The following is a 26,640-nucleotide window of genomic DNA, read 5'->3' on the forward strand; positions in this document are numbered from 1 at the left end:
ACCGGGGAGATGTCACAATTTCACCCATATTTTTTAGCATCTGCAATCTTTCCCAGGTGTCCTGAAAGAGGGAAAAGGTCATGACCTACAGGTCATGGATCGTTAGGTGACACTAACAGAAGGTATTTAAATACCCTCTATAAGTACATATGGTGCAGGATTAAATGTGCCTATTACTTGCAAGGTTATTTTTCATTTCACAAAATGGATTCTGAGCATGAAAATTAGAATTGTCAAAACTAAACGTACTAAAACTTCTGTTTTTCCATCGTGTCTCAGGTTAAACTGATGTTTTCCATAGATTTGTGAATAAACAAAACTGAAATAGTAACAAAGGGGAAAACACACACACACACTCGAGTCCATGCAGCCAATCACACACAAAGCCCACATCTTCTACAAGAAGTGATTTTCACCATAATTTGCCCAGGAACCACACAACTGTTATAAACACAAAAATGCTGGGAATTTTCCTTGACCAGAAGTGGTTTTTGAAAAGGACAAATGCATTTTAACATACATAATTTAGTTTGCAACAAACCACAAAAACAGAGGGGAAGAAGTCTGAGAAAAAAGCATATACATATGCTGTAATGACCTGATCTGATGCCAGTGAAACACTATGAGATGTCTGAAGCACTCACAATGCTTTATTGTTCAGTCACTCAGTCGTGTCTGACTCTTTGTGACCCAATGGACTGTAGCCCACCAGACTCCTGTCCATGGGACTTTTCCAGCCAAGATTACAGAAGTGGGTTGCCATTTCCTTCTACAGGGGATATTCCTGACCCAGGGATCGAACCCACGTCTCCTGCATTGGCAGGCAGACTCAAAAGGTTGAAGGTTTGCTTTCTTTTTTTCCACCCAATGGTTGCCTTTATTTTACTGGCAGTTTGACATTCTAGTTCCTTTTGTGTTCTTAATTGCCATGATGCTCAGCAAATAAAAACTATGTGAGACTAAGCACCTATGGCTTCTAACTGTGGCTGCAGTCACAGGCCTCAAGAGTGCTTCTCAGAGACTCTGGGGAGGCAGAGGTCTGCTGCCTGCATCAAGCAAGGTTACATGCAAATGTCACCGGAACTCCCTGGGATCAATGTGATGATCAATGCAACGAGTCTCCAGATTTCTCTCACAATGGACAGGGCCAAGTTTCTTAAAGGGGAATCAAGTCTGTTCCACACCCCCGCCACCAAACAAAGCGGCACAAAAGGCAGTCAGTGGTGTTTGCTAGAATGGACAGAGAGAGACTGGGTACACCTGCCAATGAACTGACATTAGCATGGCTCTCTAGTGACCAGACTCTGCTCAATTATAATGGCAGGGCCACCAGGGACTTTTAATTATTAAAAGGTAAACCATATGCCAGGGTAACAGAAGACTGCGCAGTGATCAAGAATGGCAGGAAACGGTAGCCCTTCATCTGTTTCTACTTGACATTTTGATACTCGGAAGACCTTTTCTTGAAGCAGAAAAAACTATATGCAATTAACAATAAACCTGAGGAAACGATATAGCTAAACATGCCTTAGCAACCAAACTCCTGTGTAGAAATTTACTCAGGAGATAAATATATATGAAATTTTAGATGAAGAACTTATACCAACTTTACTGCTGACTTACTCTGACAATGGCATTTCTTTAGGTTGGTTTCTTTAACCATTAAAAAAAAAAATGGCAATCAGAAAAAAAGATTAAAAAAACAAAAAAAGGTAGTCATGCTTGTCATTAATCAAAATGTAATAAAACATTATAATATTCTGAGAGCCAAAGTAAATTCAAAAGAAAACACATATGGCCTCTGTCCTTATACAAAATCAAACAGCAATAATAACTTGGCTAAAAAACTGAACATGAAGATCTACAACCACATCATAAGTGGTTACAGTTTATCAATGCAACTTCTGACACACACATACTCTCTCCAAACCAAAACAGACATCTGTATATTAAAAAAATTAAGTATTGTCTTGATGCTAAAAGATATAAGGATTAAAATTATAATTTCACAGGTTTAGAATATTAAAAATGGAACTTAAGCTTCTACCTTCATACATCTTCTTAAATCAGTCTTCTCCTTGGTATACCCTTGGCCAACATTCAAGTCTTACTTTAACTGCTTTAAAACACACTATAACACCTTTCCACCATTCTCTTCCCCTCTACTCTCTATGCCATCCAACTTACATATTGCTGTCAGATTAATCCTTTCAAAGTACAGATCTAATCATATCACTCACTTAAGGGCGGGGAGGGGAAGTAGCAGCAGCTTCAATATTTTCCAGTTAATTAGCTGAAATTCCTTATCCTAGCACTCAGGACACCGTGGTCCCAAGCTTCTTCCTTACCCTATAGTCAAACAGAACTGCACTAGGCCTTGTCTCCCATCATTTCTGGCTTTGCTCCAGTGGTCTACCTTGCTTCCAGTCTCTCACCTATTCGTTCAAAGGCTCATGTGACCTCCCAGAAACTCACTAGTGTTTTCCCAGATACCATGAAGAAGCTACACCATATCCCTCTCTGGAAACGTTAAGGCACTGGCCTTAGCAGCAAGGTGTGAGAGTTGGAGTGCAATGGTTGTTCCCCTTGTAGGTCCCTTGACAGAATGACCTGTACCCTACTTACTTGGTCTTCATGTAGCCTATTTCACGACTGGGAGCTCAGATTCTTCTGAGAAATACCTCTAAGGAACTGACCAAGGCAGGAGAGTCATTATTAAGACACTGGTTTACGGCTTATAGAAATGTCCTTAGTATAAATGTTACATATAAAAGTGTCATAGCCACAACAAATTAAGCTCCTATGTTTCATGTCAGATCTTTGCAACCTTTCAAGCAAGGAAAAAAATTAATCTCATGTAATGGCACAATGCTTCAGTGAACAGATTTTTATCCAGCTAATGTCTATATGAAATATAGAATTTCTGAGAAGAGACTGTATAGAAGGTTTAAAAAAAAAAAAAAAAAAGCGTGTCACATCAGCTCTCAGGTTGCTGTTAACATGGATGACCAGACCTTAAAGCAGAATTCTAGAAGCGTCAGTTGGTGAAGGAGTACGGAAAGCCACTAAAAAGGTAGGCAACCTGGCCCTGTGGACAGAACACTGGGAGGCAGGAGCCCTGGGTTCTACGTGTGTGACCCAGCACAACTCACTTAACCTGCCTGTCCTTGGCTCCTGCACTTGTCCAACTAAGGAACTGGACGTGATGAACTCCAAGACCCAGTTCCAACACTTTAAAATTCTATAAGCGTAATACGTATCTTCACCGGATGACTGTTAATGAGAGGTGTGGCAGAAAGCTGTAACTCCCTGAAATATGTAATCTTTCAATTTTATTAAAAAAATTTATGTAACTCCACAAATCTTCAACTTTAAAAAGGCTCATATATTTAGGGCTACTGCATTTTCAAATAAGCTTCCAAATTAAACATAAATAAATAAACAGTAAAAAAACTATCTTTGAGGACTAAGAAAAATAAATTTAAGGGGAAAACAAAAATATGTCCCCGCAAATCTCAGACCACTATAAGTACTGCTAAATAACACCAAGAAAAAGTGAATTTTCCAACAGAAATTCAAAATGACAAACAGAGTTATAAAATTGTCAGGTAAACAGTGGAAATAAAGTGGTAAAACGTTTCTTGCAAGCTTTTCTGGATCTCCTGTCTAACAAAATATACTGATTCAAGATATAGGGATATGAAAAGCAAAAATTTCAGAATTCCTCAGACAAGAAACTAGCATGTTAGGAGTCTATATACCATTTAGCTAGCCTAACTTCAACTCTTTCTCCCTTTTCTTAAAGGCTTCACATAGGCGACTGTAAGCATAAGTCATGAGTTGAGGTTCTCTCTGTTTCCAGCTGGCCATGGTTTGACAGTGCAGTAACTAGAGGCTACCAGCACTCAGCTGGAACAGAAGTGTACTGTGTGGTGCTGGAAGAGCTCTGAAAAGCATTTTCTCAAATTGTTGGAGGGAAAAAAGGTTTTTCTAGAAAATATGGACAATTAATTGATTTAAGGAACTAAAGAGCCTCTTGATGAAACTGAAAGAGGACAGTGAAAAAGTAGGCTTAAAACTCAACATTCGAAAGACTAAGATCGTGGCATCCAATCCTATCACTTCATGGCAAGTAGATGGAGAAACAATGGAAGCAGTGACAGACTTATTTTCTTGGACTCCAAAATCACTGCAGATGGCAGTTGCAGCCATGGAAATAAAAGATGCTTGCTTCTTGGAAGAAAAGCTATGATCAACCTAGACAGCATATTAAAAAGCAGAGACATTACTTTGCCAACAAGAGTCTGTCCAGTCAAAGCTACAGTTTTTCCAGTAGTCATGTATAGATGTGAGAGTTGGACCATAAAGAAAGCTGAGCACCAAAGCACTGATGCTTTTGAACTGTGGAGCTGGAGAAGACTCTTGAGAGTCCCTTGGACTGCAAGGAAATCCAACCATTGAATCCTAAAGGAAATCAGTCCTGAATATTCATTGGAAGGACTGATCCTGAAGCTCCAATACTTTGGCCACCTGATGAGAAGAGCTGACTCATTAGCAAAGACCCTGATGCGGGGAAAGACTGAAGGCAAGAGGAGAAGGAGACAACAGAGGATGAGATGGTTGGATGGCATTACCAACTCAATGGACATGGGCTTGGTGATGGATAGGGAAGCCTGGCATGTTGTAGTCCATGGGGTTGCAAAGAGTCAGACACAATTGAACGACTGAACTGGACCGAATTGACACAAAGCTCTATCTCCTACTTCCCTGTAGTCCCCCCTCTCCGCCATCGAGCCAAAAAGTTTTATCACAAATAGGGCTTGGGCTCCTCATTACAGCATCGCTGACTCTAGACTCAATGGATCTGTCTCACCTTCTGATGCTTTGATTGCATATCCTCCCTTCTTTTCACCAGGAGGCACGTCAAGCAGCTGCATGATTCTATCCAGAAGCCCATGGATTATCTCAAACCCAGGATTCTTGTTGTAATAAACAGCACAGAGATGCCTGTAGTTTCTTGCACCCACATCTGAAAAAATAAAAAAATAAAAGAAATGGTCACAAGGATACGCTGATCGTTACCTAAGAAGCTGATTTACCCCAACACAAACTCGGGCAAAATCAACAAAAAAGGACACCGATTAGTAAACAAATGGAGAAACAACCAACCTCAGAAAGAGAAGATGATTTTTCAACCATCAAGTTCCCTGAATTGTTTTTACTCGGGGGAGGTATGGAAAACCCTCAAGGCTGGCCCAGGAACAATAGGCTTCACTGTGGTATGAACTGGTAAAGGATTTAGCAACATTTTTCAGAGCCTTAAAACTTCAAACTCTTTAAGGCAGAAAAGTATCCGAAAGAAATAATCTTAAATACAAAAAAAGGATTCATACAGAAAGCTATTACTTCTACATAGAGCATTAGTTCCAACAGTGAAAATTAGAAACAACCCAAACTAGGAAATGGCTACACAGAGTTACACCACAATCACTCATTAGAATACTATGCAGCTAAAAGGCATCTTTGAAAGTGAAAGTGTTAGTCACTCAGTTGTGTCCAACTCTTTGTGACCCCACAGACTGCAGCCCGCCAAGCTCCTCTGTCATGGGATTTTCCAGACAAGAATACTGGAGTGGGTTGCTGTTTCCTTCTCCAAAAAGCAGCTTTACGAAGATTCATTATAGTAGAGCTAGAGCAAATACTTTTAATGGTAAATGAAACAAAAAAAGGAGGCTACGAAGTTCAAAAAGAAACAAAGCCAAATCATACTGTCTAAAGAGTATGCACAGGTTGGAAAACTATGAAGCAAATAAGGGAGTGAAAGTGTTACTCAGTCCTGCCCAACTATTTGTGACCCCGTGGACTGCAGCCCACCAGACTCCTCTGTTTATGGGATTTTCCAGGCAAGGATAAGGATGCCATTTCCTTCTCCAGGGGATCTTCGCGACCCAGGGGTGGAACTGGGTCTCTTGTGCTGCAGGCAGATTCTTTACTGACTGAGCTACCGGGGAAGTGACTGTCATCAAAGTCAGGACAGTGACTGTTCCAGGTAAAGGAAGGTGATACGATAGAGATGGGTCTTACGCGCAGCTTAGGACACTGGCAACATTCCATCTCTTAACTTGGATGGTTAAACCAGTGTCTGCTTTATAATCTTTTTAAACTATCTATGTCATATTTACACATCACAATTAAAAGTATGAAAAAAACATCAATTTATGAAGGATACAACTACGTGAATGTAACCACAAGCCAAAAAATTCCATTCACAGGAAAAGTATGTAAAGAAATGTACCTGAATGTTAACAGACGTAGTGTTTGGGTAGGATTAATTTTTTTTAAGTTTATCTATTTCAAACCTTCCTTGATTAATATATTTTTTCTACTTTGAAAATCAGAACAAACTTAAGAAATGTGATATTTTTAAAATTTTTTATTTGGATTTGCCAGGTCTTAGTTACAGCATGTGAGATCTAGTTCACTAACCAGGGATGAATTGAACCTGGGCCCCCTGCACTGGAGTGTGGAATCTTAGCCACTAGACCACAAGGGAAGTCCCACAAACGTAATATTTTTTAAAAGAATTGCAAAAATGCAAATGACTAGATAACAAACTGGTTCATCCATACAATGGAATACTACTCAGCAATAAGGTAGTCTTGATAACTTAGCTGTATCTCAAGGGTACTAAGATGAATGAAAAGAAGCCAGTTTTATACGGCAATGTAAGTGGACAATGTAAGTCCATTTATGTGACCTGCTAGAAAAGGGAAAACCAAGGCAACAGACAGGGCTTCCCAGGTGGCACGAGCGGTAAAGAATCTGCCTGCCAATGCAGAAGATTTAAGAGATGCGGGTTCGATCCCTGGGTCAGGAAGATCCCCTAGAGGAGGGCATGGCAACCCACTCCAGTATTCATGCCTGGAGTATCCCATGGACGGAGGAACCTGGAGGGCTACAATCCATAGGGTCGCAAAGAGTTGGACATGAGTGAAGTGACTTAGCATGCACTCACTCAAGGCTAGTCACCAGGGTTAGATGCGGGGGTGGGGTTGGAAATATGACCACAGTGGGACAACTTGTGGGTCTAGGGGCGTGATAGAACTGTTTTGTATCTGTAGTGATGATTAAAAAAATTTTAACTAATTTATTAATAAAGAAATGCATAGCATACAAAGACAGACTCAAATTCACTGGAGGTCATTTAACTTTCTAACAGATAACCACACTCATGGCCCTTTAATAAATTCTGGAGGAGACTGCTGCTCTATACAAACAACGAACATTGGCTTCATTTTACCTTTCAAATTAGAAAAAGAACAAATTAATGTCTATCTGGGGGAACCAACTGAAAATAAAAAGCTGCTTCATATTGGCATGTATTGAGCAAAATTTCTTCCACACACTTATTTTCATAGCCACAATTCGCACAAAATATACAATGTCTTTTGCCTTCCAGACATCCAAGTAAACAAATGAGTATTTTAATACATTGTGTTTTACTATTAAAGTAATGTAAAAATGAGTCCATAAATGGTAAAAGAAAAGGAAAACTAACATGAACGAATTATCTACTATGTGCCAGGACTTAGCAGCCATCAGCCTATCTGTCATCTTAATTCTCAAGACAATCGTGTTAGCTAGGGTTTTATTGTACCATAAAATGGACAGGGAAACTAAGATGGAGAAACGAAAGCTCAGAAAGGTTTTGCCCAAAGTCAAGCTAACTGCCTGGAGCTAACTGTAATTAATTACACAGCTAATAAGTTACAAAACCAGGACTGGACCAGGACTGCCTAACTTTAAAACCCATACCCTCTCCACGATTCAGCAGAAATCTCTTAATCTCTAAAGGATTTAGAAGAAATCTCCAAAGGATTCAGATGAAGATAAAGAAAGTATAAGCACAAACTTATGCATGAATATACTTAGTATAGTCAAAGATGTGCATTCTTGAAATATTTTTGATATGTTAAACAGATGCTTTTATTTTCAAAAGTTTTCACGTTTAAGACTTTTAGTTAAGCAACTGAAACATTGTTTTTGAAAGTGAGTTAACTAAAGTTTCTAGCCATCATCAGTGTCGTAACTCATGGAAATTATATTCTAAGTTAAACTTTGGACTGAACATACATAGAGAAATAACTGTCCCTGCCATGCAACATTTCTTAGCACCCACTATGTTCAAAGCACTCTACTCTAGGTATCCCTAGAGGGTAGCGGTCAGAGCCAGCATAGGGCCTGCACAGACTAAATGCTCAAGGATTATTTTCCAAATAAATGAATAAAGCTTGGAAAGAAAGCAAAGCATATATAGAATTAAACAAGGCCAGGACCAGATAGTAGCCACATTCTATAGAGCCAGCTGATGTTGGAGAGTCAGTACTGTGCCAGCATCATTCTCTATCACTTCCACGTGCATGGATAAAGATATTTGCTATCTAAAAGCTATAATCGAAGGCTTCAGAATAAAAATTAATATTACACCCAGGCAGGCATCAAACCTCACTAATCAACCACATGCATTAATTACAATGAGGGAACTGATTGCTCTGTAGGAACACAGACACACAGACACACTCTCTCCTCTCCACCTCTCTTCTTCTCCCTCCCTCTCTCCTCACACTCCCCCTCTTCCCACTTCCCCTTGGAGAGAAAAAAATGCAATGAAACAGAACTAATTTATCCCTTTCATATTACGGACTTGCTCCTGGGTATCTCCACCATGTGGTACCCATTTGTTGGTGTCACATGCTTCCACTTTAACACACAGATACGTATTCAAACGATGCTGCAGCCCCATTCTTGCTGTGAGAGAAGAGCCCCACGGTAATGCCACCATTCAGAGAGCTTAGTAACACAAACTGGAAGCTCTATTTTGGTAACCTTTGCCTTGGAATACTTCTGTCCTGATCTCCACATTATGTAAAACTTGCCTTTCTGATAAGAGAAACAACATCTGGTTTAAAGACTTAGAATTTTTTAAAAAACATTGATTTTGATGATGAGAATAATGAAATTAGGATAAAAATACAGGACTTAAAAAAAAATTATACTCCAGTCAAGAAAGGTTTCAGGATGTTTGCAGCATACACATATACAGTAATAAGCTGTTTATTTTTTAATTCAATGTCACAGTATTTTTAAGAAAGGCCATTGATTTCAGGGCTTTATACTAAACCCACCATAAGAACTAGATTAAATGCATTGAAAAGGTGCCCTCTCGCAGCCCCCACCACTGATGGGCTATTTTTTCACATCTCTTCCAAATGCTACCAGTCCTTCTAGACCTGCTTCATCACATCCTGCTAAAATACTTCCTCTGAATTAGCTGGACTGAATTGAAAGGGAAAATAACCACATACTCACTTCCACCCAGAAATGTCTTGGAGAAACTGCTAGGTTTAGTAAAATTTCCACTTCCTAGGATTTTGCACTGAGGGACAATATTACATCACAGGAAGTTCACTGATTGCATGCCACAAAATAAGAACTATTTAAATTTCATGCCAAAACTAGGGTTTGTTGGAAATGCTCAGTTCTTTATAACTCAGTTAACAGACCTCTTGTGTCATGCCATCAAACAATTCTGCTTTTTAAATGGGCCTGCCAAGTATGTCAGCCTAAATTACCAGTGTCTTTCACAGACTTCAAAGTACTGCCTGGAGAGGCTGATCTAAACCACCAAGAGGAGGGGTAGCTGCTACAACTCTGGAAGCTGCAAGAACACGCCAAATGATTTTATAAAGGAAGAAAAAAGGGGAAAAAGTGATACACAAAGTCCCTTAGTAAGTGACTATTGCATTCAATTCAAATTTTTAGAACAGGCTTCTGCTTAGTGTAGACTCTCTTTCACCAAAGGATGAATGATTAAAAACAAATTAGGGGTGTTAGGTTATCATAAATGGCACAGAATGGAAAAGGACAGAGTCTCCAGGTCAATCTTTCCATCTCTCTTCTCACATTCACAGAGAAGCCCAAGTGAAGATACTAGGAGAAAGCCTACTGGGAAACCAACAAAGCTCCCAGGACAACTGGTGGCTGATACTGAGCTTGGGTATAACTGTCTGGCCAAGCTCAGAACATAAAACAAATCATCCTCATCTTTAGTTTATTCCATCCAACAAATTTCTTTAATATTGGTGGTACCCATGAGGTGATAGCTTATATTGCAAATTTTACTTACCTTCAGAAGAAATTCAGAGTAGGCCCAATGATTCACAAAAGCTACAAGAATCTCGTTAAGACATACACCGTTAAAAATTAGATCTAATGTGGAAGAACAGGAACTTTTAAGCACTTTTGATAGGACTGCAAATTTGTGTTTAAAAAAAATCCTTTGTAGTAGAGAATTTGACAAGGTAGCAAACATTTAATGCGCAAACCTATGGACTGACCAACTTCAAAAAATATGCATTTGTATAAGGGTACTAGGGTGCTCATTACAATAGATGTATTTTAGCAAAACCCTGGTAACAATCTAAAGTCATCATAATAGTCTGAGTAAATAGTCTGAGTAAATTTACTGAGTAAATTACAGTATATCCACACAATGGAATGCTATGCAACAATTAAAAAGAATGAGGTGGCGGGGCGGGCGGGGGTCGGGGGGGACTTCCCTATTGGTCCAGTGGTTAAGACTCCACCTTCTAATGCAGGGGGGGCACGAGTTCAATCTCTGGTCGGAGAATTAAGATCCCACATGCCGAAGTCAAAAAATAAAGAAAACACACACACACACACAACAATAAGCAATGAGGTAGACAGAATGCATTCAAAGGGCAAAAGTACAGAACAAGGCAGAAAAAGCATAATTCTATTTGTATGAACACTAAAAAGTACCTGGATCTGCGGCTACATACAGAAAGGTAAAACACACAGTTAAATATGCATAGAATGTCTGGCAACTAATTAAAGGAGTAGGATTTGGGAAAAGGTGGATATGTGGTTTTATTTTTTAATGTGAAAATAGAATTACTCTTAAAAATATGTATTTGGGAAAGTTCTTAAAGATATTACAAATACATTTTCAATTTTAAAAACAAACATAATAAAACCTAAGAACAATTTTCCTTAAAGCACTTCTATATTACAGCACTGAAGTAGAGACTTATCTTTTTCAAATAATGCTGAAGGCCAAGAAACAAATGTGAGGAAAAAAACTATGACCTTCTCAATGCATGAAGGAAAAAGCTACATCCTTGTGGGTTGGCTTTTATTTTGTTAACATGAACCTGGAATGGATTTTTATCTATTAAAAAAATACAATATTCAACGCATGACAGAGCACATTATAGTCATGTTAGAAGATCTTAACTATGTTGAGCCAAATGTACTAAAATAACTTTCTATATTAAAAATGATGTTATTTACACAGTTAAGATGCCATCACACATGTGAATGATGCTACTTCAAATATTGTTAAGGTCAATGTTCCCTACACCCATACTTTTTGAATTATTAATTGGAAATTCTACATGCCAAAAATATAAAGTAGTAAATTAAATTAATCCAGACTGATGACATAAGCTCTCTTCAGAGAGCCACATTCCACATGTGGACGCTAGATAATCTCCTAATATTCAATGGCTGCAGAATTAATGGAAATTTCTCAGAGCTGAAGTATTTTACAAGCTCATAATGAAAATGCTTTCATTGAGCTTTTTATTAAGCAAAGAATTATATAAAAAACTACAAAGATTGGGCCCCTTTATTTTAGTAGGTTACAATATAGAACAGATACATAAAAGGTGCAAACCAACAGCAAACAGAAGGAACGAACCAAATCACAGAAGAACAGTGAATCAGCTATGTTCCAGGAGCCATGGTGGTGCAGGGAGCAGCACAGACAAGAAGCTTAAATATGTTAAAGATAAAAAAAAAATTACCTTCCAAAGTTTAAAAACAAAATTCTGGATTTCCACATCCAAACTAAGCAGGGTAAGAAGTAGAGCATTCTCTGATTTAGAAAAGCTGCAGGGAGAATGAGAAGGTTTAGGAACTATTGAAGCAGCGATCTGGCAGGGCAGAAGAAATGCAGCCCTACCACAACTGAAGCAATGCTCTGCAGGAATGGTCTGAGCAAGAAGTGAAGGTTTGGAGCAAGTGTCCTTGCTGAGGCCAGTGAGGTAACTGGACCCTTCCTCAGGTCAAGGGCCTTTAACCCATTTCTCCTACTAGAATAAATATTAGAAACCCAAATTCTTCCCTAGTGGCTCAGACAGTAAAGAATATGTCTACAGTACGGGAGACCTGGCTTCGATACCTGGGTTGGGAAGATCCCCTGGAGGAGGGCAAGGCTATCCACTCCAGTATTCCTGCCTGGAAAATCCCCATGGACAGAGGAGCCTTGCGGGCTACAGTCCATGGGATCACAAAGATTTGGGCAAGACTGAGTGACTAAGCACACAGCAAAAATTCTTTAAGACACAATATGATTATCACCAATATATGTCAACAGACAGCTGGATGATTGCATTACGCTAAATGTATTTATTTAAATATAAATGTTCCCTTTAAAAAATATTTTAATGTATTTATTGATTTGGCTGTGCCAGGTCTTAGGTGCAGCAATATGAACGCTTTAGTTGCAGCACATGGGATCTAGTTCCCCGACTAGGGATCAAACCCAGGCCCCCTGCATTGGGGGCATGGAGTCTTAGCCACTGGACCACCAGGGAAGTCCATACCATGCCAAATGTAAATCACCCTATATAGTTGCTCTACAAAGCCAAACTAAGTCTTCCTTCTATCATTCCTTTTAAACCTAGACTCAACCCTATGATGCTTGTTCTCCTGCCATTATTGTGAGCTTCGAGGCATCCTGGCAGCTTCAAGGACCACTGTGGAATAAACCGTGACAGGCAGAATTCAATCTGCACTAAGTAAAAAGCCAGAGTGTGGGACTTGGCAAAATATATTTGCATTTGTGGCCGCAAAGGTTAGCAATCCCACTCCACAACTGCTCCTCTGAAGTAATCTTTTACTATTTTGTTTGCAGTTTCTCTTCCACACTGAAAAGACAAATGTAACAACTGAAAAAGACCAGTTGGTCATACGGCAGTCTGATCTGATGGCTTCAGTTCAGCCTCTACTGGACTTCGTTGTTATAATAAAGTTGAAAATTTACCCCACAGCAGAGCCTGCGTTTAACTTCTCGTTTCAGAGACACACATCACTCTGCCCAATAAAAAGGATATATCAGCTTAGTCCCTCGAGTCAGGACTAATTTTTTTTTAAATGTTGCAGCAATTTCAGATCTTATGATTCAACAAACACAGTGACCAGCTCAGCCTCAAAGAACAGGAGTGTGTCTGACTCAGAGTTGAAACCCTCACACTAGAGGAGGGTACCCAAGTCTCTCACTGGGCAGGCTGCCAGCCCCATGTCATGACCAGTGAAAAAGTCCACAGTAGCATACGAAACTGTCTGATGAGGTCAAATAGGGGCTGAGGGACTTTCATCCACTCTTACAGGAATGCAGGTCAGACAGAATTTTCGGGAGTCATACTGAATCCAGTACAGATTCCCTTTCCATTTCCATCTTGGAAGATATGCTTGGCTACACAAAACTGAAGGGACGCTGAGAGTGCTGGGTTTTCCCTAACGTCACAAAAACAATTAGTGGCAGTTGTCACTCCCTTCTCTGTGTGATCAGGGTGTCTTACATACTCCCTCGTAACACCACCTGTAAAAACTGTTCACTGGTCTGTCTCAAGGCTGGCAACCTTTCTCTCATTCCAAGCAGGTCCCTGGCGAAGAAAAGGAACTTTAAAAATACATTCTAGCAGAGAAGGCAGTGGCACCCCACTCCAGGACTCTTGCCTGGAGACTCCCATGGACGGAGGAGCCTGGTGGGCTGCAGTCCATGGGGTCGCGAAGGGTCAGACACGACTGAGCGACTTCACTATCACTTTTCGCTTTCATGCATTGGAGAAGGAAATGGCAACCCACTCCAGTGTTCTTGCCTGGAGAATCCCAGGGACAGGGAAGCCTGATGGGCTGCCTTCTATGGGGTTGCACAGGGTCAGACATGACTGAGGCGACTTAGCGGCAGCAGCAGTACAACCAACGAGAATGTCTTGACCACTCTTCCCACACACCTTCACCCTTTTTCAACCAATAGTTTGAGTACTGCCCTCACCAGTGAAAATCTGGGACGTTTTTACAGTTAACTGGAAGACTGCTCTATCATTTCACCTTTGATGATCTAGATTTTTTCCTTCAAAATTGTTTCATTATTTAGGAGAAAATGGCTAATGTAAATCCAAAAGAGAGGATTCCTGGTTTGAGAGATGGTAAAAACACCCCTAATTCATTGAAAAGAAGTGGGTGATAAATTGCTCAAAAAACAACCTTCTTAAGTAAATTCCCATAGTATGTTTGGGTTTTCTTTTCCGTAAAAAAAAAATTGTGCATAATAGAAGAAAAACCAATTAAGTCAAAAGTTAGGATAAAAATGAGTCCCACTTTTCTTAGCACTAGGTGATATTAACCCTTTAATGACTGGCCAATTTTTAATTCATTCTCAAAATTTCCAGAGACCTCAAGATACTAGGTATCTGGCCTTGCTGCTGCTGCTGCTGCTGCTAAGTCGCTTCAGTCGTGTCTGACTCTCTGCGACCCCACAGACAGCAGCCCACCAGGCTCCCCCGTCCCTGGGATTCTCCAGGCAAGAACACTGGAGTGGGTTGCCGTTTCCTCCTCCAATGCATGAAAGTGAAGTCGCCCAGTCGTGTCCGACTCTTAGCAACCCCATGGACTTCAGCCTACCAGGCTCCTCCATCCATGGGATTTTCCAGGCAAGAGTACTGGAGTTAGGGACTGCTAATACCCTGACAGAGCACACACTAAACAGTGCTTATTATGTGGCTGCAACTTTCTATGTGGCTTAACTTTTACAACAAATCTCATGAAAAAAGTTCTATTGTTGTTCTCACTGTACAGATAAGGAAACTGAGGCACTGAAGAATTAAATTGTCTAAAGTTAAGCAGCTGGTAAGAGGCGAGAGAGAATGAGACTGGTTGGATGGCATCACTGACTCAATGGACATGAGTTTGAGCAAGCTCTGGGAAATAGCGAAGGACAGGGAAGCCTAGAGTGCTGCAGTCTGTGGGGTTATAGGGAGTCGGACACGACTTAGCGACAGAACAACAACAAACGGCAGAACCAGGGCTCAAATGCGGGCGCTCTGGCTGCAGAGTCCCTGGCGGACCTGCGGAGCCCGGCTGCCTCTCCTGCAGAGTCCTCTCTGCACAGCAGACGACAGGCAGGGAGGCCACAGGTCCACAGTGAGACTAATCCACCAGAAACGCTTCTTCTGCTATGAAACAGAATCCAGGCCTACCTAAACAGGAAACACATTCCACATAAATGAAAGCAAATCTATATTTTCAAGATGGTAGACTTACTGAGCACATTTACCTCTTCTTTATTCCTCGAATGCCATTGGGATGACAGAAAATTTTAAGGAAAAAGAATAAACCAGAATGGTGCAAGACAGCAGACAAAGTAGTAGCAGTTAAAAAATGGATTGATGTGCAAACAGAGCAGAATGGTCACAGCTAAACACAGTTATAAAAGAGGTCTGCTGCAGAGAGAAGAGCTACTCTTTCTGAGCAAACAAAAGTGCAGCAGAAATACAAATCTTCAAGTTAAAAAGTACATATATGGATGGGGTTTTTGAATCATCACCAGGGCCATTGGTTCAATGATGGCCTTTGGCACTCATATTTAAGAACAGCTCTCTTTCAACCTCCACACATGGGCCTTGGGGCCTTCCCAAGAAACACAGAGAGAAAGAAACCCAGCAAAGGCACCCCTAGCCAGCACTGCAGTAGAGTGCAATGCTCCACGCCTATGGCAAAGCCTTCCCATGGCAACTATGGGGACCACAGCTCACCTCTCACTCACACCATCCAGGCTCCAGTTGCCTGCCTGAGAGCAGGGAGCCCTGCAAGAAGCCTCTGCTACTAGGGAAGAGGCCTGGTGCTGAAATAGTATTACAGAACTTTTGAGGAAATCTCAAGTAATTAACCTACCCTATATTTAGAAATATGAATGGATCGTCAAGGATGAAAACAACATACAACCCCAAGAACTAGTATGAGAGATAACAAGTCAAAGTTACCAGAAAAAACTGACATTGGGATAATAATAAATTCTCAGTTATCTATACCAAGGGATGGTTAGAGGCAGTAAGAACCCTCAAAACTATTTGCAGCTGGCACTGAAGATGTCTTTTCTGTTACAGCAGATTTATCACCCAAGGAACATTCTACAGGGACTGATATGACAATGAACTTTTATTCTCTAAGGATATGAGCACTAAGATCAAAATCCTGGCCCGAGCCCTAAGTTCCTCATTTTAAGCGACTCTGAACAAATTACCAGTTTTTTGTCTTCATTTTCCAGCATATTAAATGGGGACAATATTTTGTCCCATTTGCCTCAGAGATGTTTTAACAATCAAAAAAGAAAAAGTACTTTAAAAATACTTTTTTTTTTGAAAAGCAAAAAGCACCATACAAATGCACGGTGACACTGTTAACTGAAGACAGGCTACATACTGGGGAGCAGACGGAATCCAGGCTTTGGCTGGAAGGTTTGCGGTGGACAGTCCACCACAGACAGTCATGTTGGCTGTACCTCTAACACAGGCCGGCTTACAGTCAGTGGTTCTTGACTACTTTCTGGTATCACAATGACGCCATATTGTCCTCTTCAGGAGAAACTGAGGAAAAGGCCTCTTCTTTTGTGAACTGATTCAGAGGAACACACTGAATTTTGCAGAGTCTGCAGTAAAATAAATACTGCTGGGACTTCAATGGTTAAATCCAGGGACTCAAAAGAAACACTGCCAGTAATTTAGTCCTTTGAGGGCACTGCTCACCAAGAGATACCATATACGCAGCTCCAAACAGTCAAGTCAAAGTTATATAAAGTTGAAGATATGGAGAAGGCTGAGTGAGACTGGCTTTCTGGGCAATCGGGTTTAAGTACTTACTACACACTTAATATATTTATTAAATAACCACTATATTCCAAATACTAGATGAAGCAACCTGCTGTACTAACAAGTTCAGACCATACTCAAAAGAAGCAAAAACTGGTAAAACAGATTTATAATCACTGGACAACAGTGATAGGAACAATCACCGCTGAACCAGAATGGTAAGATATAAAGTATGTCAAAATGATACACATATAAATCACAACATAAGGAAAAAAGAAGTGCTCCGCAGTGCTTTTCAGGTTGAGGTTTTAATAGGGCTCTTCATAAATATTATTAAACTCAGTTAAAATTTGTTTTCTATTAAAAATAAGAGATACTACAGTCAAGTAGCTGGCCCTTGCTTGAATTGATTCACACAAATCAGTAATGAAAATTAAATTTATGAAACAACTGGAAAAATTCAAACACTAGCTAGATAATTAATGATATAATATAACAATGGTGTTGGGTTATTTAAAAAAAAAAAAAAAAGGCAAACCAGCGATATTCCTTATCTATCAGAAACAGAAACTGAAGTGTTTCTTGCTGACATGATATGATGTCCAGGATTTACACTACTCAAATAAGGGGCAGTGGGTTGGAGTAGACATGAAGGAAGCCTGGCCTCATGTGTTTTGATAACTGTTGAAGCTGGGTGCTGGAATCACAGGAGTAATTACATTATTTTCGCTACTTTTATATACAGTTGAAATTTTCATAATAAAAAAATGCTTTAAATATACAAATCAAAGGTGACTCATTCTTACCTCTGCTAGAATCTTTTATTACAATGTCAGAAATTTCAAACAGCTTCAGAGGAAGTGGCATCTTCCGATTGGCAGCTAGGGTCTTGAGGAGGCCAGGAAGAAGGGTAGTGCGTGCCACCTGCAGGAGAAGATGTGAAATTGCACTGACCAAATAGGAATTAAATGCTTATTTCAAGACTTTGTGGTCTCACAGGAAGACTTTTGGAAAATGCACTGCCTAAATATCCCAGTCATTTTTAAGTTTTAATTTCAGGACTTCATGTTCTGCTTTATTTCACAAAGTAACTGAAGTAGATTACAAGAAATACAAATATTTTATATAGATTAAATATGAATTAAACCAAATTTTTAAAAACTAGGACCAGGAAAATGTAAATGCAATAAAAAATACCTGGACAATGAGGAAAACAGGACACAAATATGTAGGCACTATAAAAAAACTATGAAGCTGCCATGGGCACATGACCACAGTTTTCAGCTTAGTAGCCAAAACAAACAGGAAAACGTGCGTAGTTATTTCATTCTTAATGAAGAAATACAAACACTCATCCTAATTCTTTTTTTTTTTTTAAAGGAAAAACTTCCCTGCTTTTGTCTGTGAAATAAATTTCTCCTTCTAAGCTGTATGAGATGTTAGTTTCCAACACATCATGTTACCAGAAGGGTTTTATGAGTGGTGGTGTTACATCTGCAGTCAGCCTCCAACACCATTACCTTCTGTCTAAGCTCTGCCTGAGCTTCTGAAGCTGATTTCTCTGCTTCTACTTACCACTCTATTATGATCTATTATTCTCCCCACAGAGTGATCCTTTAAGACCTGAATCAGACCATGGAACTCTTCTGCTCAAAAACCTCCAACAGGCTTCTATCAGATTTTGAATAAAAGCCATGCCCTATGTGGGGCTTTATGTGAATCTGGCCCCAGCTCCCTCTCCAGCCCCAATACCCTCAGCTGCCCCTGGCTTACTGCACGTGTTCCAGGCACATTTGCTCCACACCCCATCCCAACCTCCACACTGGCTCTTTCTTCTGACTCACACGTTCTTCCTATAGATCGTATGTAGGTATCTTATTTCCTTCAGATCTCTGCTCAAAGGTCTACATGGTTCTACATGGGCTTGCCCTGCCCATTCTGGCTAAAACAGCAGCCCATCCTAGATCCCACACAAGTAACAGTAAGCCCTTAAAAGGACCCGCTAGACTGTGCTGAGCAAAGAAGAGGACACCCTTCCTACCACAGTCCTTCCACCAGCAAGCTGCTATCAACCTTCAACTTTGTGCTTCCTAAAATATGGGGCACTTTCCCAACCACAGAGAAAAGTGCCCAAACTGTTCAGAGAACAAAACCACAATGTTAAAAACAAGTTTAACTTATTGGAATCGAAACAAGCTTCTTTTGCAGATAACTTCTCTTAGAATTTTTTTATTCATTTTATTCTATAGATAAGATTTATTTACTTCAAAACTCACAGCAATACAAAAAATTAAACTGGAATCAGATCAAGCTCCTATATCTAATTCTAATTTACTGAAACTATAGGGGACCACCAGAATATAGTCAGCAAAACCCTAAATGTGAGAACTCCACAGGGTAAGTGATCCAGTTTCTTCCACAAAGTGAAACGGGGACAGAGGAAGAGATGAATGGATGGAGGGACAACCTGTGGATTAGGAGAGACTAAGAAGCACATCAATCTACATCACATTGAAGTATGAACTTCATTTGAATCCCAAATCAAACAATTAAAATGAGAGGGAGGGGACATATGTCAAACCTCATGTGGAGGTTTGACAGAAAACAACAAAATTCTGTAAAGCAATTATCTTTTAATTAAAAAATTAAAAATTTAAAAAAGTAAAAGAACCTTGAGAAAATTTGAACAATAATTAGATACTTAAGGATATTAGGAACACTATTGTTAATTTAAGGGGATATGGTAATATTCTGTAATTGTCTCTACAATTATAGTTAAATTTCACATACTTCAGTAAATAACACTTCTGTTATTTCATCCATTTTCTAATGTATCTACTACCAAAAAATAGCCCAAAGTTAAGAATTGAGCAAAAGAAAAATAAGCGTAGACAATAAAATGATAGAAGACCATGAACAATGTACATTTATTTTAACCATAAATAAATATAAACTAGTTAGCCACATTAGTAATGGTAGGACATAGCTATTCATAAAGCGAGGGTAAAATACAGAATCTGCCCAATCTAAAACACAGACTCTCATCTCTCATGTATTTAATGCAGAAATATTGATTGTTATGCGTGCTAAAGTACAGCTATTTACAGTGACATTTAATGTGCTTCTGATTTATTTTCTTTCCACTTATATAAAATGGGCAGGATGTAAACCCTAAAGAACCTAACATTATCACACTGTAAGATATCTATCAAGCTTGATAAGTGAACCTAGAAGGAAAAAAAAAAGAAACACTTGGAAAAAAACTCAAAAATCCATTAAGATTTACTGAAAATTTTCCACCCATTTATAATGAGTGAATCAACACCTGTTCCATTCTATCCAAATGAATTTGAGTACCTCTTATTAAAAAGAACACCTATGACATCTTAGAAAAGCCAGTGGGCCTCAGAAAACAAAATATATAAACTCATTATTACAATCCTTCTAAACTAGCATAAGAATTCTTTAAAGTTCTGACACTGAATACAGAGACAGAATTCAAGTCCTTGATGCATATTATTACCAATTAGTTACTTAGTTTAGCTCTAATCTGCCACATTTGGTTGTTCTTCAGTCGCTCAGTCATGTCAGACTCTCTGTGACCCCATGGACTGCAGTGCACCAGGCTTCCCTATTCTACTTGTAAGTATTTCTATTGATTAAATCTAACTTAAAAAAACACCTAATTTTAACATTATTAGAACTTTTAGAATGTCAAGAACTAATTCAGCTACTACTTTTAAAAGTGAAAATCAAGATCCAAAGAAACAAATCACAGAATTCAGATGAAATTAACTTTCTTAAAAGCATTTCCTTCCAATTCTAAGATTCCTTTGATGCTAGAATGAATCTAATAGACACGATCTTCTCTAAAGCCTCAGTTAAACAAATCATGCATGCATGCTCAGTTGCTTCAGTTGTATCTGACTTTTTGCAACTGCATGGACTGTAGTCTGCCAGGCTCCTCTGTCCACAGGATTCTCTAGGCAAGAAAACGACTGAGTTGCTGTGTTCTCCTCCAGGGGATCTTCCCAACCCAGGGGTCGAACTCATGTCTCCTGCATTGGCAGGTGGATTTTTTACTGCTGAGCCATGGGGGAAGCCCAAACAAATCACAGATATGCATACATAAGAAAAAGAGTGAGCTTATTAAAGTATGAAAGATAAGACTACTCAAACTTATTAATAAGACATTATAACTTTGAAATGCTCTTTTTATAGTTTGTGCACTAATCTATAATGTATATCACTTAACATTTACTACTAAGGGAGTATCACTCTCATTTAAATATGTATCATAATGTTGACATGAAACTGACAAAACACTAGACAATCACAATGAAAGGCACAGTCAGCAGAGTCTAGAACTGGCGTAACGACTCATTTCAAAGCCAAAGACTTAATGGAGGCTCTGGGAACAGGTGTTGATTAACTATAAATGGGTGGAAAAGAGGTGAAACCTGAAATTTTTTTTTTTTTTAATCAACTGTGAAATACAAAGTTGAGGTAAGAAAGGCTAGGCTAGGTAGCACTAAGCAAGGGATCATGGAAAAAGCAAGAAAGTTCCAGAAAAACATCTATTTCTGCTTTATTGAATATGCCAAAGCCTTTGACTGTGTGGATCACAATAAACTGTGGAAAATTCTGAAAGAGATGGGAATACCAGAAGACCTGACCTGCCTCTTGAGAAATTTGTATGCAGGTCAGGAAGCAACAGTTAGAACTGGACATGGAACAACAGACTGGTTCCAAATAGGAAAAGGAGTTCGTCAAGGCTGTATATTGTCACCCTGTTTATTTAACTTATGTGCAGAGTACATCATGAGAAACGCTGGGCTGGAAGAAACACAAGCTGGAATCAAGATTGCCGGGAGAAATATCAAGAACCTCAGATATGCAGATGACACCACCCTTATGGCAGAAAGTGAAGAGGAACTCAAAAGCCTCTTGATGAAAGTGAAAGTGGAGAGTGAGAAAGTTGGCTTAAAGCTCAACATTCAGAAAACGAAGATCATGGCATCTGGTCCCACCACTTCATGGGAAATAGATGGGGAAACAGTGGAAACAGTGTCAGACTTTATTTTTCTGGGCTCCAAAATCACTACAGATGGTGACTGTGGCCATGAAATTAAAAGACGCTTACTCCTTGGAAGGAAAGTTATGACCAACCTAGATAGCATATTCAAAAGCAGAGACATTACTTTGCCAACAAAGGTCCGGCTAGTCAAGGCTATGGTTTCTCCTGTGGTCATGAATGGATGTGAGTTGGACTGTGAAGAAGGCTGAGCACCGAAGAATTGATGCTTTTGAACTGTGGTGTTAGAGAAGACTCTTGAGAGTCCCTTGGACTGCAAGGAGATCCAACCAATCCATTCTGAAGGAGATTAGCCCTGGGATTTCTTTGGAAGGAATGATGCTAAAGCTGAAACTCCAGTACTTTGGCCACCTCATGTGAAGAGTTGACTCATTGGAAAAGACTCTGATGCTGGGAGGGATTGGGGGCAGGAGGAGAAGGGGACGAAGAGGATGAGATGGCTGGATGGCATCACTGACTCGATGGACATGAGTCTGGGTGAACTCTGGGAGCTGGTGATGGACAGGGAGGCCTGGCGTGCTGCGATTCATGGGGTCGCAAAGAGTCGGACACGACGGAGCGACTGATCTGATCTGATCTGATACAGCTAATCAAGAAAAGATGATAAAATGTCCTAAGAAGTTTTGTCAGCAAAGTATATAAGAACCCAACATAAACTTATCCAAGAAGAGATTCTAAAGAAGCTCTAAAATTCTGCCCCCTGAGATAAAACAACTGACGAGACTTCATAACTCATGTACTGCCTCTCAGTTTTTACCCATTTTCTTATCTACTTAAAACCCTTACCTGGAATTCAGCCGTTTTAGGATTACTTATGTGGACGGCCTTGGTTGCAGAGATATCCATACCCAGTTTGTCAGCAATATCTTCTTGGGAGCACTAAGGAATACATGAAAATAGATCAATATGGAAACACAATGACTAAATCTTAAAGTATGTAATGCTGTAACAACTTGTAATGGTCTCGTGGCGATGCAGATTATATAAATCAGTAAACTAAGAATAAGCATACATCAATTACATTCAGGTGCACAGCAGATGCAATTCAACATTAATAGTTCTCTTACCAGAGTTCTAACCATGGTGCAGAGCTAAAGCACATTTTTCACGTGGAGTTGGTGGTACAGCCTGTACTTGGGCCCTCCTACATTGACCTTAGCGGTCCAATCTCCAACAATTCCCTTCTCATTCCCTCAACTGTTTATACTTTTCCATACCTTTACCTGAAATGCCTTCCCACCCAACTTGTGGCTACCACCTCCCACCAAGATTCTACTTAAAAGACATCTCTTCCATAAAAATATCCCTAATGACTCCAGGAAGAAGTTCTCTCCTCCTCCTTGGTGTTTATACAGCTTTCTGTTTTGACTCCTGTTGTAACCTCTGCAAAATCCACACTGACTTGTGGCAGAACAGGGGGTGGAACTGAGAGAATTCTCAAACAGAACCAGTACTGTCTGCATAAATGAAAAAGGGCCCACAGACACACAGCTACCCAGCTAGGTATCTAAGTGACTTCTACTTTATTGTGATGATGGATGACAAAAGACAGAGATAAGAAGAAATTTAAATCAGGTATCCTGAAGGGGTAGTAGTAGGTATACAGGATGAAATGTTTATCAATGTTAATATTTACATGTTTTAAAGTGCTAGAAAAAAATGTATAGAGTAAATGAAGCCCATAATTTTTATGAATACTATTCTTATAATAAGGTTAAAGTAGCTTTTCAGTTTTAAAAGTGAGCTAACGTAAAAGAAATTATTACTACTGGTTTGGAAATATAGCAAAAACCATGATGCTATGTGAGGTACTTACGCTTGGGAAATCTAGGGCTGAGTTTTATGAAAAGAAGGCTTGTTACTCTTATGCAAAACTAGATATACAAGGCTCAGTGATGTTTAGGTCTGCTCATAAAGTTTGTAACCATAAATATCTGTAATGTTGACATTCCTATAGAAAAACTGTTACTACAAAACTGAAACTCTCTAGCACCTAACTTCTCCCACCCTGAACTGTGACAATGTGTTGACATGACCTTGGACAGCTGAATGGACTCCTAGTGGGAGTCCATCAGTCACAGGCCTGGGGTGCAGACAGACCTGGTCTGGAATCCCTGGTGCACAGCCAACTGGCTGCATGGAGTGGAACAAGTTACCTCAATTAACTGCTGTGAGAGACAGAAACACCTACTTCACAGGGCTGCCCTGAGAGACGGAATCTCGGACATAAACCCCTTCACAGCAGACCCATTCTCTTGGCAGTGTAGGTACTGGTCAGCAAGCAGAGCATGGGCTCCCCTGAGATGCGTGGGGCTATGCACTTACAAAGTCCCTTCCCGTGCCACTTACTGTAATTTAAAAAAACAGAAGACACTTCAAAAAAAAAAAAACATTTCCTTATGCGATTTTTTGTGTGTACATTTTACATGAAATCATTGCTGTTCCTGACGGCACATGTATATATGGTCCATACATGAACACCGTATTCAAACCTAACGTTCCTTCATGGTCCGACCTAAGGAAAAAGCACTCCTCTAGAAGTGAAAAGGCCAGATTTTGGTCACAGTTCTCCTGCTCTCTGTGTATGCTTTGCCGGGTGCTTATTCTCTCAGCCCCAGGCTCCCTCACCAGTACAGCGCCTGGCATATAACAGATGTTCCATAAATATTGTTCAATGAATGACCTGCTAAGCCAGAGAAACAACTAAGCTGGCTAGGTCTGGAAGGCCCCTCCCAACACGAACATCCTACGAACTACAAATGATCAATAAAATGACATGAGACAGGCCGCATCGCCGCACCAACCCTCCATGTACTGGTCGTGACTCCCACTACTTTTCTTCTGCAAATCGTCTGAGAATTTAGGGCTGGAATTGAGTCGGGGGGAGCTTTCCTGGTTGTTTTGGTTTTTACCCTACGTCGCTAAGCTGAAACGGACTTGAATTCTCAAAAACTACACTGTGGGCACCACAGAACAGCTCAGCAAAAGAGAAAAAGAAACTACAAATTGCACACACATTTCCCTCCCTTCAAATGGTCAATCTGCTGGGGCAAGGAGATTTCCGTCCGATTTTGTAATAAAATTCATTTCCTGATTCAGGCCTTTTATGTCAGCTTTTCAACTCAAAGCAAATGTTTGCGAACATGTTCAAAGACAAAGAAACAAGTTTAATGTGGAACAGTCCACAAGCCCTCAACCAGGGCGGCATCCAGCGGGCACACCACAACTGAATCAAGCCTAAAAATTCTAATGTAATAACTCTGGTTATGAAATTCACCATGAGCCCTCAACAATGACATGAAACTCTAAAATACACTGTCGTCTGTCATTTCAGATACTTTTTTAATCCTTCACGCTTTTCTGTGACTAAAAGAAATCTTCATTTCTGTATCAGAAATTATACAATCTCTAAGTAACAAAAGTTATTCTTCTAGAGCTTGGAAATTTTGTTAAGTCTTAATAAATTCATGTAAAGCATCACAGAACAAGGAATCTGGAGATTTAAAGAAAACCATCAGCAGGACAGAAAACACATGTACAACATACCAGAGCAAAGGTAAGTGCTTCGGTGAATCCGGCAGCTGCCATGTCCTGTCTCAGGAGTTCTGTGAGTTTATTTAGGGGAAACTGGGGGAAAGAAATCATTTCACTTCAATAAAATTTCCCACTTAAAAAAAAAATTATAGAAAACTTGTCACTTAAAGGAACTGCCCTTTCACCCTAATATGTTCTAGTCCCATCATTACTGTACTACCTTACCATCCCCTCCCCACCACCCCAACACCCCTCCTTTGAGGTAAAAACCCTCCCTCTCTCTCCCCCACACACCATTCTGCCTTCAGGCCCAGGATCAGAAAATGAACCTCCTACTTAGAGATGCAAGGAGGCCTCCAAACTCAAAACCTGTCTTTCTTCAAAGAGCCAGTCATCACAGGTTTTTAACGTACTCTAATCAATGGGGCATCTGTTTTGTATCCTCTCCACAGCAAATGCCTCTCAGAGCAAAGCATGTCCAAGACTGCTTAATTCCTAGGCTCTGTTTCTCTCCAAGCCATCCTGGCATTCAATAATCAGTTTCTAACAATAAGGAGTGTTTATTTAAGGGTGCAATCTTACTTGATTAGCTATGGTGTACGTTTTCGGGAGAGTCATCTGAATGTTGTTATATCCGTAAGCAATAGCTGCGTCTTCTATGATATCACAGGCGTGGATAATGTCAGCTCTGGTCGGGGGGATTTCAACCTCGATCTGATTCCCATCGCCTATGACTTCTGACTTTAAACACATCCTGGTCAGAAGCTTGGCAAGATTTTCTGGAGTTTCTCTGAAAGAGGAACGTACGAACCATAAATGTCATTGGATTATTTAAAACGTGTTTATATTTGGTTTTAAACTATGCTACTACCTGAAACAGTAACCTGTCCTTGTGAATTCCAAAAGACCCCGGACATCCTAACTGAGGTTCTGTCATCACTTAACTTTCTCTGAAGGGACAGAAAAACCTCTCTAAGCATTCATTCAGGAAAAATTAAGCAGTCATGTGTGCACTTCATTCTTGAATTCAACAATAAATAAATAAATGAAGCATGC

The 26,640-nt window shown here is 39.9% G+C and overlaps 1 protein-coding gene across 1 annotated transcript in view; it reads right to left on the minus strand.

Moving 5' to 3' along the window:
• Window positions 1–26,640, minus strand: part of FARSB (phenylalanyl-tRNA synthetase subunit beta) — a 73,943-nt gene that overhangs the window by 20,677 nt on the left and 26,626 nt on the right. The window contains 5 exon segments of the mRNA NM_001105021.2: window positions 4,874–5,029; window positions 17,762–17,879; window positions 22,837–22,929; window positions 25,597–25,677; window positions 26,167–26,374. Of these exon segments, the coding sequence (NP_001098491.1) occupies window positions 4,874–5,029; window positions 17,762–17,879; window positions 22,837–22,929; window positions 25,597–25,677; window positions 26,167–26,374 (656 nt within the window).

This window comes from Bos taurus, chromosome 2, assembly GCF_002263795.3.
Source record: "Bos taurus isolate L1 Dominette 01449 registration number 42190680 breed Hereford chromosome 2, ARS-UCD2.0, whole genome shotgun sequence".
Taxonomy (NCBI): domain Eukaryota; kingdom Metazoa; phylum Chordata; class Mammalia; order Artiodactyla; family Bovidae; genus Bos; species Bos taurus.